Source organism: Abramis brama, assembly GCF_963993115.1.
Source record: "Abramis brama genome assembly, chromosome: 4".
In the NCBI taxonomy this organism is placed as follows: Eukaryota; Metazoa; Chordata; class Actinopteri; order Cypriniformes; family Leuciscidae; genus Abramis; species Abramis brama.
The window spans coordinates 26,949,140-26,965,720 of NC_139966.1; the positions used below are offsets into that span (position 1 = coordinate 26,949,140).

Here is a 16,581-nt window from a genome sequence, read left to right on the forward strand (position 1 = left end):
ATGATAATAAAGAACAAAAAGACCTCAAAACAACTTGGCAGTCAGCTTTACTTTCTTAATTTCCTTCATAATGTCTCAGAAACTCAGTTAATGGTGACCATATTTCTTCAAAATTTCCTCCCTTTCCTCTAACAATATAAGTGAGTCGTTCTAGTACAATACATGATGCCATCTCCTTCACCCATACATGATTTGAGGGTGCATCCATTTTCTTCCAGTACAGAGATATTAACCGCCTGGCCTGCAGGAGTCCAAAGTCAATCAGTTTTATTTGTCTGGAGCTAAAAACACAGTTCTCTGGATATAAACATGCACTAAGATTAATGAATGCTGTAGAAGAACTGTTCATTTTTAATTCATGTTAAATGAGCTTTTCTTCATAAGAGGAGCATCACAACAGCAGCAGCGGCCCATAGCAACGGCTCTTCCGCCTGGACTACGTCATTTCCGCAACACCTGACACGACCATCAGTTTATAGTTTATGTTACAAATTACTAATTTAAGAGTTAATTTAACTCTTCATTTCAGGGCGTTTCTCAAAATGCGTTTATATGAAATGGAAGAAATATATACTTATGCCACTATTACTACTAATACTAATAATAATAATACATAAAATATTAATAATAGTAGTTGCAATAATAATATCAAAAGTAAACAACGTAAAAGAAAAGCTAATGGTGAATCCTGAATATAAGCACGATAAGACTTTTATTCACAATGTTTTCCTCACTGTTGTATTTTCAGATACAGATATCGAACACAATATTGTTGAAATTACACCTTAAAAATGTGGTTTATGATTCAAGATATGTGAAACTGTATGTGGAAGAAGTAACAGATTAAGAAGATAAAAATCTTTTAATTCAATTCACTTTTATTTGTATAGTGCTTTTCACAATACACATTGTTTCAAAGCAGCTTTGCAGAAAATACATGAGATATTTCAATCTACAGTGATCTGTTATCAGAGGAAACTGTCTAAGTTATGTATTTAAGAAATGTACATATACAAAATCACAGTTAGCTAAAAATTTATTAATTTAAACAATCTAATATTTTAAGGCAGAAACAATGATTTTATTGAAGTATTGAATACTTTTCGGTTAACAAATGATTATGAGATTTCGAAATATAGCATTGGTGCATGTTGATTCACTTTTACAGTATTTTGACCAACATTAATGAAGAAAAACAACACATTTCACAAGATTAAGATCAAGAGGAAACTCAAATATGAACAAAACACAGCAAAACTAAACACAACCCTGACAACAACTATTATAATAACTTGAATAATGCTGTAAATCAAATTATAACTACATACATGACTGAAATACACACATACATGACTGAAATACACACACACACACACACACACACACACACACACGTTTCTATAGAGACTCATTAGATCCTTCATTTACACAGGAATTGATCAACAAACTGTGATATTGATTCATTCTCTTGAATATGTGTCTTAATTCCCTCGACTTTAACTTTCTGTTCCTGTATTTCTTTCATTGTTGCTTCTAACTTTAACATCTAATTTTCACAGCAACAGAGACAAACAATCAGAAAAGTAAAATAAATAAACAATCACACATCAAATATAAAACAAATAATGAAAGATAAACATCAATCCAGAAACCCCCACTAACAGGTTTAGTACAGTATACAATATATTACAGCAGAAGCGTCTTTAATAATACAGACATAACCCAAAGCAGAGGAATCATGTTTTGAACAGATCCGAGAAGTTCAGATAAAACATCTCTGAATGTCTTAAACTGAGTTTAGAGTTGAAAATCTAGTTTTGCTTGTATCATCGTGTCTCATATTTCCTCTCTCTTCTCTGTGTATCATTGTCTGTTTCTCTTTATTTCACTGACAGAAGTTCAGCTGTAGAATTAATGTAATGAAGAGACAATAAGAGACTCTATAACATCTCACTGTCACTGATTTATCATGCAGCTCAAAGCATTATGGGTAGAATCTCTCATCAGTCTATTCTGATTCAACAACACAGTTTCACTGATGATCCATAATAAACCCCAAACCCAGGATAGAGCGGTTGAGTGAATGTGGTCTGGACTGTGTGGATGAGGCTCATTGTGTCAGAGACGCTGTAGAAGGACAAAGTTCCTGCACTGTGATCCACACACACTCCTGTTCTACACACTCCTGTTCTCCTGCTGATGGACTTTACAGGGATTTCAGTCACTATGCTATTGTGTCTGAATGAGTAACTGGAGGAAGAGCAGGACAAACTCCAGGACTGATCATTATATCCAAACTCACACTCATCACTCGATCCCTTCCTGCTGATGGTCTTATATGACACTGATATAAACACATCACCACTCCACTCAATCTCCCAGTAACAGCGTCCACACACACTCTCTCTACACAACACCTGAGAATACACATCAAATCTGTCTGGATGATCAGGATACGGCTGAAGCTCTGTGTTAGTGACAGTAATCACTCTGTTCTCCTCAGACAGACGGAGGAGTTTACTCACTGTGTTCAGATCCAGAGTTAACTGATGAGAATCTGATGGAGAGAGAAAACAGTGAATTACAGAAACTTTCTACATTGAGTCTAGCCTAGAAATCTAGACGCACCCTAGCGGCAGCAAAATTTATTTTGCAGCCAGGGTAATCTAGCAACTCTCCGTTGACTTTCGGAGCTGTAAAAACCTAAATTGGATCAGGCCAATCACATCGTGTATAGAGTAGGTGGGGCGGGCTTAACATAATGACGACAGAGTTGCGACGGTTCCCTGCTACTTGAAAACAAAGAATGGCTGCTGCTGCTGGCGAACAGTCTTTCGAATCGGCTTTGGCCGCGACTCTGGAGGACTTGGAGTTAAGTTTTTCTTTGAGAAAAGAGCAAAGAAGAAAGGAAGGTGTGTTCGTAGTTTTGCCAGCCAGATTCAAAAGTTGAATCTATCAACTAATGTTAGCTCCACTGTTGGGAAAACGCTCTGGTTGGTTGAAGCGCTGTCCTATTGCGTGCAGAGTGAATTTGAAAGACAGCTGTTTATCCCGCCCCTCTGATTGAGCCGTGTCTATGGTGAGTTGCCAGACCTAACATCTTGATGTCACAATTTTCATAAGGAAGAATTACATTTTCAAAACTCTTCATACTAATATCACAACAGATCATCTGAAGTTTCCTCAAATATTCCAGCATGTGTTCAACACACACACAATCACACAGTAATCCTGTTCACTGTTTATATAGAGTGTGTGTGTGTGTGTGTGTGTGTGTGTGTGTGAGAGAGAGAGAGAGAGAGAGAGAGAGAGTGTAATGTAGCTGAACTCTTCATGTTCAATAAATCATCAGTGTCAGTTAAACTTAGTACAGTTTAATCATCAATTACATGATCAACTCTAGAACTCTTCTGTCATGTTTTCTTTCAGCTTCTACAGGAAGAACATGAACACACTCAGTGAGTTTCTCTGCTTGTTTTCTTAACTTACATTGTAGGAAGTCGTTCCTGGTCTTGGGAACAGTGACTGTGGAAATCAACAGACATGAAGAGTGATTATCATCAGGGTGGGTTCACCATTTTGGGCCCAAGCAAAGTCAGGATCCACACACACACCCCAACATTGCATAACATTTTACTCTGAATTGCACTACAGTAATATTAAATAGAATTAAGTGAGATGTTTAACAAAAATTGTCTACACTTTGGTAGACCCTACTTGCTTTTCAGCTTGAACAATTGTCTTCTTATTGTGAAATCTGATATTCCGATTCTCAAATATGTCTTAGTGATTGTATTTAGTCTTTTAAACACTTTTATAATGATTATGTTAGATGATAACAGGTAATCGGTAATAGTTTGCTTCATTCACTTCTCCTGAAATACAGGAAAGTAAGTGGCCAGTGAACTGGGAGAAGAATAAAAACTATTTCGTTACCTACACAATGTATTTCTGACGTGAATAAAACACGGTGTCAAATTAGAAGTTTTAAATGCCGCTTCCATAGACATCAGTGTGTATTTGAATTTGTTGCTAGTATTACGTGTATTTAAATGAAACCTAAATTAAACGTTGTTGCTGTTGGAAAAAAACTGCCCATTATACGGTGGGGAGAACAAGTATTTGATACACTGCCGATTTTGCAGGTTTTCCTACTTACAAAGCATGTAGAAGTCTGTAATTTTTATCATAGGTACTCTTCAACTGTGAGTGACGGAATCTAAAACAAAAATCTAGAAAATCACAATGTATGATTTTTAAATAATTAATTATATGGAGGTGGAAACATCATTCTTTGGGGAAGCTTTTCTGCATAGGGGACAGGACGACTGCACTGTATTGAGGGGAGGATGGATGGATGGGGCCATGTATCGCAAGATCTTGTCCAACAACCTCCTTCCCTCAGTAAGAGCATTGAAGATAGGTCGTGGCTGGGTCTTCCAGCATGACAACAACCCGAAACACACAGCCAGGGCAACTAAGGAGTGGCTCCGTAAGAAGCATCTCAAGGTCCTGGAGTTGCCTAGCCAGTCTCCAGACCTGAACCCAATAGAAAATCTTTGGAGGGAGCTGAAAGTCCGTATTGCCCAGCGACAGCCCCAAAACCTGAAGGATCTGGAGAAGGTCTGTATGGAGGAGTGGGCCAAAATCCCTCCTGCAGTGTGTGCAAACCTGGTCAAGAACTACAGGAAACATATGATCTCTGTAATTGCAAACAAAGGTTTATGTACCAAATATTAAGTTCTGCTTTTCTGATGTATCAAATACTTATGTCATGCAATAAAATGCAAATTAATTACTTAAAAATCATACAATGTGATTTTCTGGATTTTTGTTTTAGATTCCGTCACTCACAGTTGAAGAGTACCTATGATAAAAATTGCAGACTTCTACATGCTTTGTAAGTGGGAAAACATGCAAAATCGGCAGTGTATCAAATACTTGTTCTCCCCACTGTATATACACACACACATATATATATATATAGATATATATATATATTTTTTAAGATAAAGATTAATGCAAAGAAATGTGCATATGACACTTACCTGGAGACTGTATGGGGCCGATAGTGTCACTGGCTTCACTCACTCCCACTTTACCCACTATCCTGTAGCGGATCAAGTACTGCTTTCCAAACTCCAATCCAGTCAGATTAATGACTTCATCAGCGGTGTTTATGATAATCCACTGTTCCTCAGAGCCAGAATCTGCTTTCACCTGCTGGTATTCCACTCTGAACTGCACAGTTTCTCCAGTTGGGGACTTCTGCAGTTTCAGGGACACACTGTCCTCCAGGACTTGTTTCACTTCTGGTGGGGGAGGCTTCGACACAGGCTGGAACTGTGTGTCTGTCAGATTCCCTGTTTCATACAGACAGATAGAGGAGCCTGGACTGGAGGGATCGGAGATGGCAGAAATAATGAATCGATATCTCTTTTCATCTTTATTAGCCTCTGAAAAATTTCTGAAAAGAGTTAAGTTCTCTCTCATCTTTGACATGACACCAGGATTGTTGAGCCACTCTTCTGATACTAACGTGCTAGAATTGTGTTTCATTCCTACATCTAGCTCTTTAAACTCGTCAGATCCCAGAAACTTCTTCAGGGTTGAAAGATACGGGTCTTCATACTTCAGAGATGTGAAGGTCAAGCACACCACAACATCAATATTAGGATCAAGGAGGATGGCGTTGAGACAGTTTGAGTCTTCAGTTTTGATTCCCTTCAGTATCTCGGTGTGAGAACTCAAGATTTTAAGTTCAGCCGTTGCATGATCTAACCACTGGTTAAGCATGTCAGCATTAAAGGGGGAGCTGTAGTGGATTTTCAGGATGTCTTCCAATGAATTTTGCTCCATCTCTCCTCCTCGTATAGCAGGCAAGACCTTGGCCACTGCTTTTAGGAATACCATTTTGTAAATGTTAAGAGAGCCCTGAAATAAACAGAGCCTCTCTTTGATGTCTTTGAAAACATTTACCAGAGTTTTTCTGGAGAAGTCGTTGCATGTCCTCTCTACTTCTCCCAGCCCCTCTATTGTATCTTCAGTGTTGGAAACCAGACGTGTGGTGATTTCTCTTTCCAACTGAGCAGCTTTTGTATCCAGTAGAGAAAGAGGATAGAGCCAGACTTTTATTGGAACTGCATTCTGTGGATTCTCCTTCAGTATATTGGGGAGCTTCTTGTACACATCTAGGGCCTCCATGTAAGTGGTGGGGTTCTGATCAAGGCGGACGTCACCATAAAATGTGCAGGCGATGCTCTCAGCCCTATTCTTCTGACCATCTGTCATTTGTAAAGCTCCTTGCCCCTCAATAGAAAATCTAGGGATGTCCTTGACCATGATATTCAGTTCTCCTTCAATCTCCTGCTTTTCTTCGTCTTCTGAAAATGTCCGTTCAAACACCATGACGGCCTGAGCTCCGTACAGTACAGCCGTGACCACATGAGTTGCAGTTTTCTGGTCAAAGACCTGAGGGTAAGTGATCTGTCCCAGATGGCTCATAGTGAGCTGGTCAAATCTTGTGGCTTCACTGTAATTCATTGTAACTCTGGACTGTTGGTTTGAGGATTTGGTGTCACGCAGGAACTTGGCAGATCCTCCCACTTCCACCAGCCCTCCCAAGAAGCTGGCCTTCAGGGAAGTACTCACATCCAGGAGACTGGACTTACTAGAGAGAGAGTCGGAGCTACTGAACTTCAAATCTGTCATGGGCTTTGGACGGGTCTCCAAATCTTCATTCAGTGACTTCTTATCCCACAGAGTGACACCTGAAATGAGAAATGGATTTTAAATGGCAGTTACCTTTATCACCTTTATTTATATAGCACTTTTTACAATACAGATTGTTTCAAAGCAGCTTTACAGTGATAACAGGAAAATAATGCAACAAAGTTTGTTTCTAGAAGAAAATAGCACCAACGTCCAGCTTAAGTTCAGTGATGGTTCATTTTTAAAAAAAAACGGTGTTCATTTAATTCATTTATATATATTATATATACTGTACTTTTGCACAGTACTGTGTATATATATATATATATATATATATATATATATATATATATATATATATATATATATATATACATACAGGGTGGGCCATTTATATGGATACACCGTAATAACATGGGAATGGTTGGTGATATTAAATCCTGTTTGTGGCACATTAGTATATGTGAGGGGGCAAATTCCTCAAGATGGGTGGTGACCATGGTGGCCATTTAGAAGTCGGACAAACAGGACTTTATCACCAACCATTCCCATGTTATTACGGTGTATCCATATAAATGGCCCACCCTGTATATATATATATATATATATAGCCGCTCTGAAAAAAACGTGACGTCATCGTCCAGCTCAGTTCAGTTCTCATATAATAATGTCAATGCAGGCAGATCAATAATATTGTTGAATATTAACGTGAGGACGCAATGTCAATATACCGATTTTGTATCTATAAGACTACTAATTTAATAGTTGTGTCCTTTCTCTTAAATCTCTAAATTACCACATTGTTGATTCACATTTGGGTGAAAAAGAGAGTAAAAAGCATTTTAGTAGGTACTGTACACCACCTGGAATGAAGGTATCCTTGCGGCAGTCATAAAGCATACCAGGATACAGAGGTCTTCCTAGAGCTGCCACTTCAATGGTCTGTGATCCCATGGCTGCAGGAAATATCAATGAACAATCGGGATATTTATACATTTGAAGATTAATAATGACTAATTTATCATTCTAAAAATTATTTTTACTTGTTACTAATTTCATTAGTTTACTAATTGTTTTAACGTTCCTTAAAATGCAATCTAATTCCGTCTTTCAAAATTTAAAAACACATTAAGGCATAAATCCTTCCAGCTACGTTTACATGCAACCAAATAATCCGTTAGTAATGGGATTGACGGCTCAATCTGACTGAAAAGCCTTCATATACGCACCTTAATCGATCAGACTGAGCTCGATCCAAATGAAATTTCGATCGGATTGAAAGGGGAGGTTTATTCCTTTTCTAATCGATCGAGAGAAACTGCGCACTTCAACCCGATCGCTTTATTTATTGTTCATAAACAGTAAAACATTAAATAATTTTTAACCAAAACCAATTTTGTGGTGATATGACATATGCATCTGATTAGTTTGAACACATATTTTTGTTCTTAATGCATTTTGAGTCATCCTGCAATACTGTTGATATCCAAACACCTCATGATCCGTAGGTGGCTGTTACATCCCATGTGATAAGTGTGACTTGTGTTTTGGAGTTTGTTCTCTCGCTCTTTACTTTCGTTTTCAGCAGGTTGATGCGGGTATGTATAGCTCGTTCATCTGTCAATCTTGGAGACACATACTGACAACATCGCGTGTTTATAGGTACACACTAAATCGAGTTAAATTACACTTTAAGTAGTGTTACTTTTTTTTACACTTGATAGAGATAAAAAAAAAAACACTGTTAGGCCCTGATCACACCTTATGCGTTTTTTGCAGTGATAGGCGCCATTTTTTAATTGTTTTCCTATGGTAGTGAGTGTTCTGCATGCTGTTTATGCGACCCCTCGTGTTTTTGCAGTTGAAGAAAAAGCAACTCAGAGCGGAAAAAGCGCTCGATGTCATTGCGTTTTTTTCCACTGTCCAATCGAATGAATGGAGAGGTGGGCCTTCCGTTTTAGTGATGAAAGCTACAGTTGCTTTGAACGCCTGGAGAGTGCGATGATGGAGGATAAAGCTTAACGACTTCACGAACAGTAACTACCACAATGTTAACAGAAAGTAAATAACGATAATAAAAGGCTGATTTGACGTTTACTTGACTGACAGGACAGCTGTTTCGGTGGTTGCCTAGCAACACAAAAAACGCAGTGCGCACTGCTCTACGCACTGCTCGTTCTGTGTGATTGGGGCACACTGCTTTGTGCTGTGCGCCTTGGGTTTTGGACCATTAACAGCAAAAGTGTGTTTTTTCCCCCTCACAAGCTCCATTTACACCAGGTGTGTTGAAACTACACTAGGTGTGTCAATAGATTAACACCAAGAGAGTTATTTTCAACACCAATATAGTGTTCATACAAACCCTGATTGAGGTAAATAAATGTAATATGCATTCGGTTGCATTCTGACTAAAAATACAATGTGTCCAATTAGTTAAACAAGCCATTTAAATTGAGTTGTTTCCAGTACTGACCTTAGGACTTGAGGAGTACAGTGGCGAGAAGCTATGTGTTTTGTCACTACTATTGTGTTTCATTGTGAATATTATGTCTCTTTGAATTTTGTTTGTTTTTCAAAGTTGTTTTTGTGTGTTTTGAATGTTCTTTTGTAATCTAATCTAATCTAAACTTTATAGGATGGCTCTGGGCTGACAACAGTTAACGAGTATCAGCCAGTGAGCGGTTGCCATCATTGTGCGACAAACTGATTCCTTCTGGCAGCATGTGATAAGTGTTTAATCAACAGACCATTACGTGGAATGTGTATGTGTGTGTTTGCTTGTGTCTCATATTGTTTTCCTTTCCATTCAGAATTGGGGTCACAGTACTAGCCAGAGTCCTCTGTGTGTGGTGGTGGTTCGGCTATCGGTCTGCAGTGTTCACAGCGGGTGGTTTATATGGTGAGAGAGCACGAGTAGTTGCAGTGTTTATTGGATAGGCAAGACAAATCCCCCAATTCTGAAATGGTGAAACTGTGTGTGAAACATGTTCTATGGTTGATGTATTCATTTTAATGTTTGTATATTAAAAGATACTAGTTTGGTATTTTATTGTATGTGGAATAAAATTGTGAAACGCTTTATCATCGTTTGATATCTGTCTCTGCCACTGCGTATCTGTGTGCTTTGCACTTGATGTACCCGTGCGTCCCCGGCCAATATCCAGGGTGGCGTAGTCGGTTTAGTGTCATAATTGACATTGTATTAAGCTTTTGGTGTCATACTGCCTGTAGACTGAATACTCTTTGTTTATGTTTGTGGAATATATGTATGTATACATTAATACATTTATTTCTGTTGTATAATTTGTTACAGAACCAAGTTCTTCAGTAAATTAGTAATATACTATATTACTACTATAATTACTATAGTATTATATATATATATATATAATACTACTATAATTACTATAGTAATCTACATCCTGGTTGATGACCCAGATCTATGGCCAGACAAATGAACGGACATTGAAAGGGAGATGATTGTCAGAAAGTTAGCAACAAAGGTTACACACATGTTGAAGGAGATGTAGACTCCTAAGGGAAGCACTTTCCAGAATATTTGCTTTGGGTTCCTAGAGTGCTCTAGGCCATAGAGATGATACAAGATGTCTAAGGTATCATGGCTCAGGATCTATGATAAGCAACAGAGTCCACAGAACTTGCTATGTTAAATGGAGAAACCTACAGCACTCAGTGATTAAAGGACGCGGTATCAGAGAAGCGGCGATCTTCTGGAACTAATTCTAGATGTGACGCTACATTTAGCATCTGGAAACCTGTCTTTCGTGGCAAAACTAAAAACCTTGATGATGTGTGTAACCCAGGGCCAAAATAGGACCAAATTAACAGCTACAGTTCCAAGAAAAAATAAGGAATGAAAAAAATCCCTTAAATGATCAAATAAATTGTTTTGATTTTATGAAATGCATTAATATTGAAATTATATTAAATGGAATATAAGGCATCCCATATGGAAAAGGTTTGCTAAAAACACCTGTGATTCTTATATGTTCCAACAGATTATTGTAAGGGACATATATGCTGCAAAAACCACATATATAAATTGCATAATATTAATGTATTTTTAATCATATTATGTCATATATGTCCTACATACAACTAAAGCCATATAGATTTTCATGATGTAAAAACATAGGAAAATAATGCTAATTTAATATGAATGTCCAGCATGGACGTGTATAAAACACAGTGCAATTTACCAATCAGTATAAGGCTGCACTTCACTCATGCTTGTTCTTATCTTGTCCTAAGTCGAGCCCTATGCCTGTAGTCAATCATGGTTACATACTGTATAATCAGCCTTAGATGAAACACAACATTTAAACTACACACACAAGCACACATTTTAATTACAAAATGATTTATTAGAGTGTATTCTACAAGATACAGTTGCAAATTTCACATATCAACAGTTTTCATTTTAAATCCTGCATCACCAGATTTCATTTTCATTTGTGACAATTTCTCTAAACTTTATCACAGTACTACTATGGTATACAACAGTTCTATTCTTAACCTACAAACATAAAACTTTACTAAATGTCGAAGTGATTCTTATCCTTATCACTCTAAAAAATGATTAAGTGGCTTAGTAAATATCACAGTAATAATGAACTTTATTAACTTAATAAAATCTCTGAATATCATTTACTTGATTGAGTTGAACATACAGGAATAATTGACTAAAACTCCAACAATTAATTTTGTCTGAAATTTACAGTTGTATCTAAGTTTTAAGTTTTTCACTAAAATAATTTAGTATTTGACTAACCAATTATTTATTTAAAATACACTTAGCTAAAATATTTGTGAAATTTCCATCACAATATTTGAGAATGGATAATTAAACTAATCTGTTTCAAGAACCACAAATATTACTTAAATAAAATCATTATTATTAATATTTAACACTCATAAGAAATTAAGTTTACTCAATTAAAACAATGCACCCCTCCCCCACCCTCTGACACTCAGCGGTTGAGTGAGTTCTTGTTTGAATTCTCTTCAGTCTCCAGAACAGTCCTCCTCTTCTCTTCTCAGCGTCGCAGAATTGGTGCATTTCCTCTGTGAAATTCAGGTGTGTGTATGTTTTATTTTATTTGTATAATCATTAATGTGCTTTAAATCATTTTATTTAATGCGAAAGAACATACGGAGACGTAATGTTACTCACCTTAAAGGATAATTCCGGTATTTAACACTTTGAGTCTATTTTGTAGTTTGTTTTGGATGAACTAGAGTGGTGGACACAGAAATTTTGACAATGGTTCCTGTCTCGACTTTTTGACTATTTTAGAATCGCCTTTGACCGCTTCAGAATGGAAGTCTATGGGCATGCACGAACGTCCTTAAAACAACCCTTAACGTTCGTTTTCAAAACTGTGCAACTCACCGAGTGGTTAGTGGTGTTCGTTGATGATTAAAAACAAATATATCGTCTCAATGTATGATTCCAATCTGTTTATTTTGCTATAGTGGAACTATTTTTTCAGATACCTCACAACCGCGTATAAACTTCTGCTCGATATTTGAGTCTGAAGCATTAGCACACTCCCGACCACTTGATGGCGACAACCACTTTGCCGTACAAGGACGCTGTACGGAACTCGGTGTCTAGCACATAGACAGTAAAAAAAGACGGAGAACCGAGCGAAAAGACTACAACCAAATGTAAACAGCCCCCTTTCCATTTCCGGTAGTGCAGTAATATCAACGAGCAATGAGTCCTCCAACAGAAATCAATGGGATTTTACAAAATGCCAAATAAAACACGACAGAAACTGTATTTCGCTACGCTATTTGTTTTGGAACATCAACGAACACCACTAACTACTCGGTGAGTTGTACAGTTTTGAAAACTAATGTTTAGAGTTGTTTTAAGGACATGTTCGTGCATGCCCATAGACTTCCATTCTGAAGCGGTCAAAGGCGATTCTAAAATAGTCAAAAAGTCGAGACAGGAACCATTGTCAAAATTTCTGTGTTCACCACTCTATCCAAAACAAACTACAAAATAGACTCAAAGTGTTAAATACCGGAATTATCCTTTAAACGAGTTAAACAAGTGTCGACTCGCGCCTGTCTTTTCGCGTGATTGTAACGCCTTGCATAAAAAACACACGACTATGTTCCTAAAGATAATGAATATAACTAATTTGGATGATAAAATGTCCTCAGAACTGTGCACTGTTTGTTTATTGGCAGGTTATGGAGTCAGTCGCGTCGCAGCATCCAGGGTGGCGGTGTAAAGTTAGAGGTTCACCCGCAGAGGCGAGTCTGTCTCCGGCACGGGAACCAGCGCTGATCCGGTGGATGTTGGATAACAGACCATTACACTTGAATTACTTGAATGTTTAAGCCTAAATGTTTAATTTTTACTTCGAAAATGTTTGTTACATGAGTTTAAATGTAGGCAATATTGTATACGTGTTAAAAATAGTATAAAATATGCTGTATTGCTGTAGGCTACTCATCGACAATAAAGGCCAATGTCATGTAGTTATACTGGTGGTTGTATGGAATATTTTTACAAAGGTTTAGAGGAAATAAGAGTTAATATTACTCGCATATAAACACAGTTAATATTACTCATAAATATTTGTTTTTAAATGGTTTATTTGTTAATGTACCAAATGCAGTTACTCAGATCTATTTAATTTGTTTTACTTACATTTACTCAGTTAATACAGTGTATGTAATTGATTTCACTGCTTAAAAATTTTATCAATATTCTAAGTGTAAAAATGTTTCACCAAAAAAATTTAGTAAATCATATTAAAAGTTTTTAGAGTGCATCACCACCAGAGTTCATATATATTCCAGCCAATTTTCAACATTTTAATCACTGTTCTAGAAACATATTTGACTCAACTTTGTTCATTTGCAATAATATGTTATGATTTGTTCATAAACAACAGGCTCAGACAGTTCACAATTAATGTAAATACACAGTCTTACAATGTCATTGCTTTTCAACTGCTCTTTCAAATTCTGTAGGAAAATGAACAGTCCTCATAAAGGTCAGTGATATTCTGACAGTAATCCTCGAACCGGCTTCTGCACTGTACAATTTAAAAATTTGCCAACTGCATATAAGTGAATCAGATGTTGGTCATCAAAACATGAAATCTGTATGAAACACATAAACAAATGACACAAAATGTGTATAAATTCTATATGACTTTAATTTGACTAGCATATGATTCAATATAAGAACTTGTATATGAATATCAGTTATTTTCTACTAATACCATACACATTTGCATACTTTTGTCAAGTAAAAATCATATAAGACATTTTACAGTATTCATATATAATGCAAAAATCCCCTACAAGTTCTATGTGTGCTATTTAGTATGAAATGGGCCATAATCGGTCTGATTTTGTATGGGACATGTATTGGCCTTACATGAAACACAGAAGGTAATTCTGGCCGATTTAAGTAAGGAAGATATATGGTTGCTGTATATGAAGCATGCAGGTTTTTTTCATATGGGATACTACAGAAAAAAAACTTACCCAATGGAAATGATGAAATCGCACTGTAGCGGTAGATATACCAATTAGGTTGATTCAGTGAGGGGAACTCCGCCCACAAGTTAGACTGAGAAGACGGAGACGATTTGGTTTAACTTGAAAAAAGATTTGTTCTGCAGAGAAACCCTGAAAAGAGAAGAATATTAGAGAAGTTATTAGTTAACCTAGATCTGAATTGTTTAGGAATATATATATAATGAGATTTGCTGATTTGAGTGAGTTTTGTAACAAGTTATAGACTGAGATAGACTCAATCAACTTTATATCAGCTGCGTCACACGGAGGAAACAACATTAACTGAGTTGTTTACAAGGGAATTGGTGAGTTCAATATTCAAATAATAATGAATAATGTTTGTTTGTTTGAAGATAGACTAATAAATGTATTTTGTTTTGTACATGATATATGTTCGTAATATCACATGTATGACGTTAACAACTGATTTTGTGATCTGTTGAGTTGTTAAGTGAACGATATTGAATCAAAAATAATTTCAAGGTTGTCATGATTTAATGTGAGTGAATTAAGTGTGTTGTCCGGTTATGTGCAGGCCAGGTTTTTTTGTGCTTTTCGGACTGTGTTCGAGTCATTAGCTGTGTCCCAATGTGAAGGCTGCATCCTTCAAAGGACGCACCATGTAGCCTTCGTAGGATTTCCTAATTGCGCAACCAGGTGTTTTTGATCACCACTCCTGGCGCCAAGCAACGGTGGGAGAGGACAGCTGCCATCCTCATAATTCATTTGATATAATTGAGTAAACAGCTATGGAGCCAGAATTGGCAATTGTCATTTTTATGTTTTATATTTTAATGGAGGACATGGTGAGGATGTTTCAGCCCCTGCCAGGCGCTGCCAGGTCATGTATTTTCGGTTTAGCCCTGTTTGAAAAATAAAACAGTCCAGTATTTCTCCCGCTCATCATCGGCAGTGGTCACAGTTGCCAGGCGACAAGAACAATCCTCAGTCCGTAGGCTAGACCGGTCCGAGCGCTTCAGATGCGCCTTTTGATATGGGACGCAGTTGTAGTTAGCAACAATTTGTTAATATAATGACAATAGACCTACATTTTGTTACTTTAATTTTCGTAACTGCATATTTCGTTAAGTATTCACGTACAAATGTGAAGTAACCTACTGAAGTACTTTTTTCCCCTCACATATGATTTTACATTAAACTACACAAAAGTATATAGTTTAAATGTAACAACCTTGAAAATATTCAGAAGTAAAATGCAACATACCCATAAAAACCCTGACAAGGAGTTTTTTTCCCCTGCAGAATACATACCTCTAGTTTTACTCTTGATACTTTAAGTATATTAGAGTATGCAATATATTTTTGCTTAACTAAGGTTTTAGTAGTTTTTCCCCAATGCAGTAGTAGTTATTAAAAGTTCTTCAAACTTTCTGGTTCAAACTTTCTCAAGCCAACTTAAAGTTTGTCTCCAAGAACTTTTTAATCTGGTGTATTAGTATTATTATTATTGAGCATTTTCACATAGGTGAAATAAAAACATTAAATAATTTATCAGATTATTTACTCTGGCTTCTTCCTGTAAATATCACAATCCAGACACTTTAATTGGAGAGTATAGATTTTCTGTAGCCATCAAAAATACATCTGTTTGTCGTAATCGATCTTCTCACTAAAGCTGATCGTCTGTGAATTAACGCCTGGCCTACAGAAGAGCGAAAGTGTTGAACATTTACATGTTTACTTTCCACCTCTGTATATTTCAGATTGTAAAGAGTCTGTAAATTAATCTAAACTAAAAGCAGAATCCCTAGAGCTCGATATCATTGTAATCCTGAAGATTAATTCCTGAAGACTTACCGTGATGTGATATTTGTGCCAGTGTAAAATATGTTTTGGCTCTCTGTCACCTTGTTTGAGTTTGCATTCTGTGCGCTGTCTACGCTTCCTGTCTGTGGCTTTCCTGCCTGCAACTTTGAGGCAAGCAGAAAACAGGCTAACACATGTATTGACACATGTATCCTCTGTCCAACTGTATTAAACTGAGACTCAACTGAGCAGCAATCTGGTCTCTGTGTCTGTTATTTGGTTCTCCAAGTGCACTGTCAGGCTTCACGAGATTTGGAGGGCATTGCAGAAGACTGTAGATAATTGAAGAAAAAAAGTTATCTAACAGGCTGTCACACTGGTGTAGGAAACTCAGAAGCGAAGACCAGGAAACTTGGTTGTTTCTTCATTAGGATTCTTTATTGAGAACACAAGCTGTCCATAGCTGCAGTCATCAAGTCTGACTAAGGGAACTTTACATGGTATCTTATAGATATTCAGTGGGCTTTCCTT

General features: G+C 36.9%; 1 protein-coding gene across 3 annotated transcripts; it reads right to left on the reverse strand.

Annotated features, from left to right (window-relative positions):
- Positions 1 to 864: 864 nt before the first annotated feature.
- On the reverse strand, positions 865 to 16,238 carry LOC311081511 (stonustoxin subunit beta-like). Of its 3 annotated transcripts, XM_084112062.1 has the most exons (6): positions 16,102 to 16,238; positions 14,251 to 14,394; positions 7,575 to 7,667; positions 5,049 to 6,770; positions 3,490 to 3,525; positions 865 to 2,557 (listed from the first exon to the last, which is right to left on the reverse strand). In XM_084112062.1, the coding sequence occupies exons 3-6, from the start codon at positions 7,663 to 7,665 to the stop codon at positions 2,019 to 2,021; spliced, it is 2,388 nt and encodes a 795-aa protein (XP_083968188.1). In that variant the 5' UTR covers positions 7,666 to 7,667; positions 14,251 to 14,394; positions 16,102 to 16,238; the 3' UTR covers positions 865 to 2,018. The 3 variants fall into 3 exon arrangements, 2 of the variants coding, with proteins under 2 accessions (XP_083968188.1, XP_083968189.1); XM_084112063.1 differs by lacking the exon at positions 14,251 to 14,394 and having other exon boundaries at positions 871 to 2,557; positions 16,102 to 16,176; XR_014605899.1 differs by lacking the exons at positions 865 to 2,557; positions 3,490 to 3,525; positions 5,049 to 6,770; positions 7,575 to 7,667 and adding an exon at positions 12,757 to 13,860.
- Positions 16,239 to 16,581: the final 343 nt, after the last annotated feature.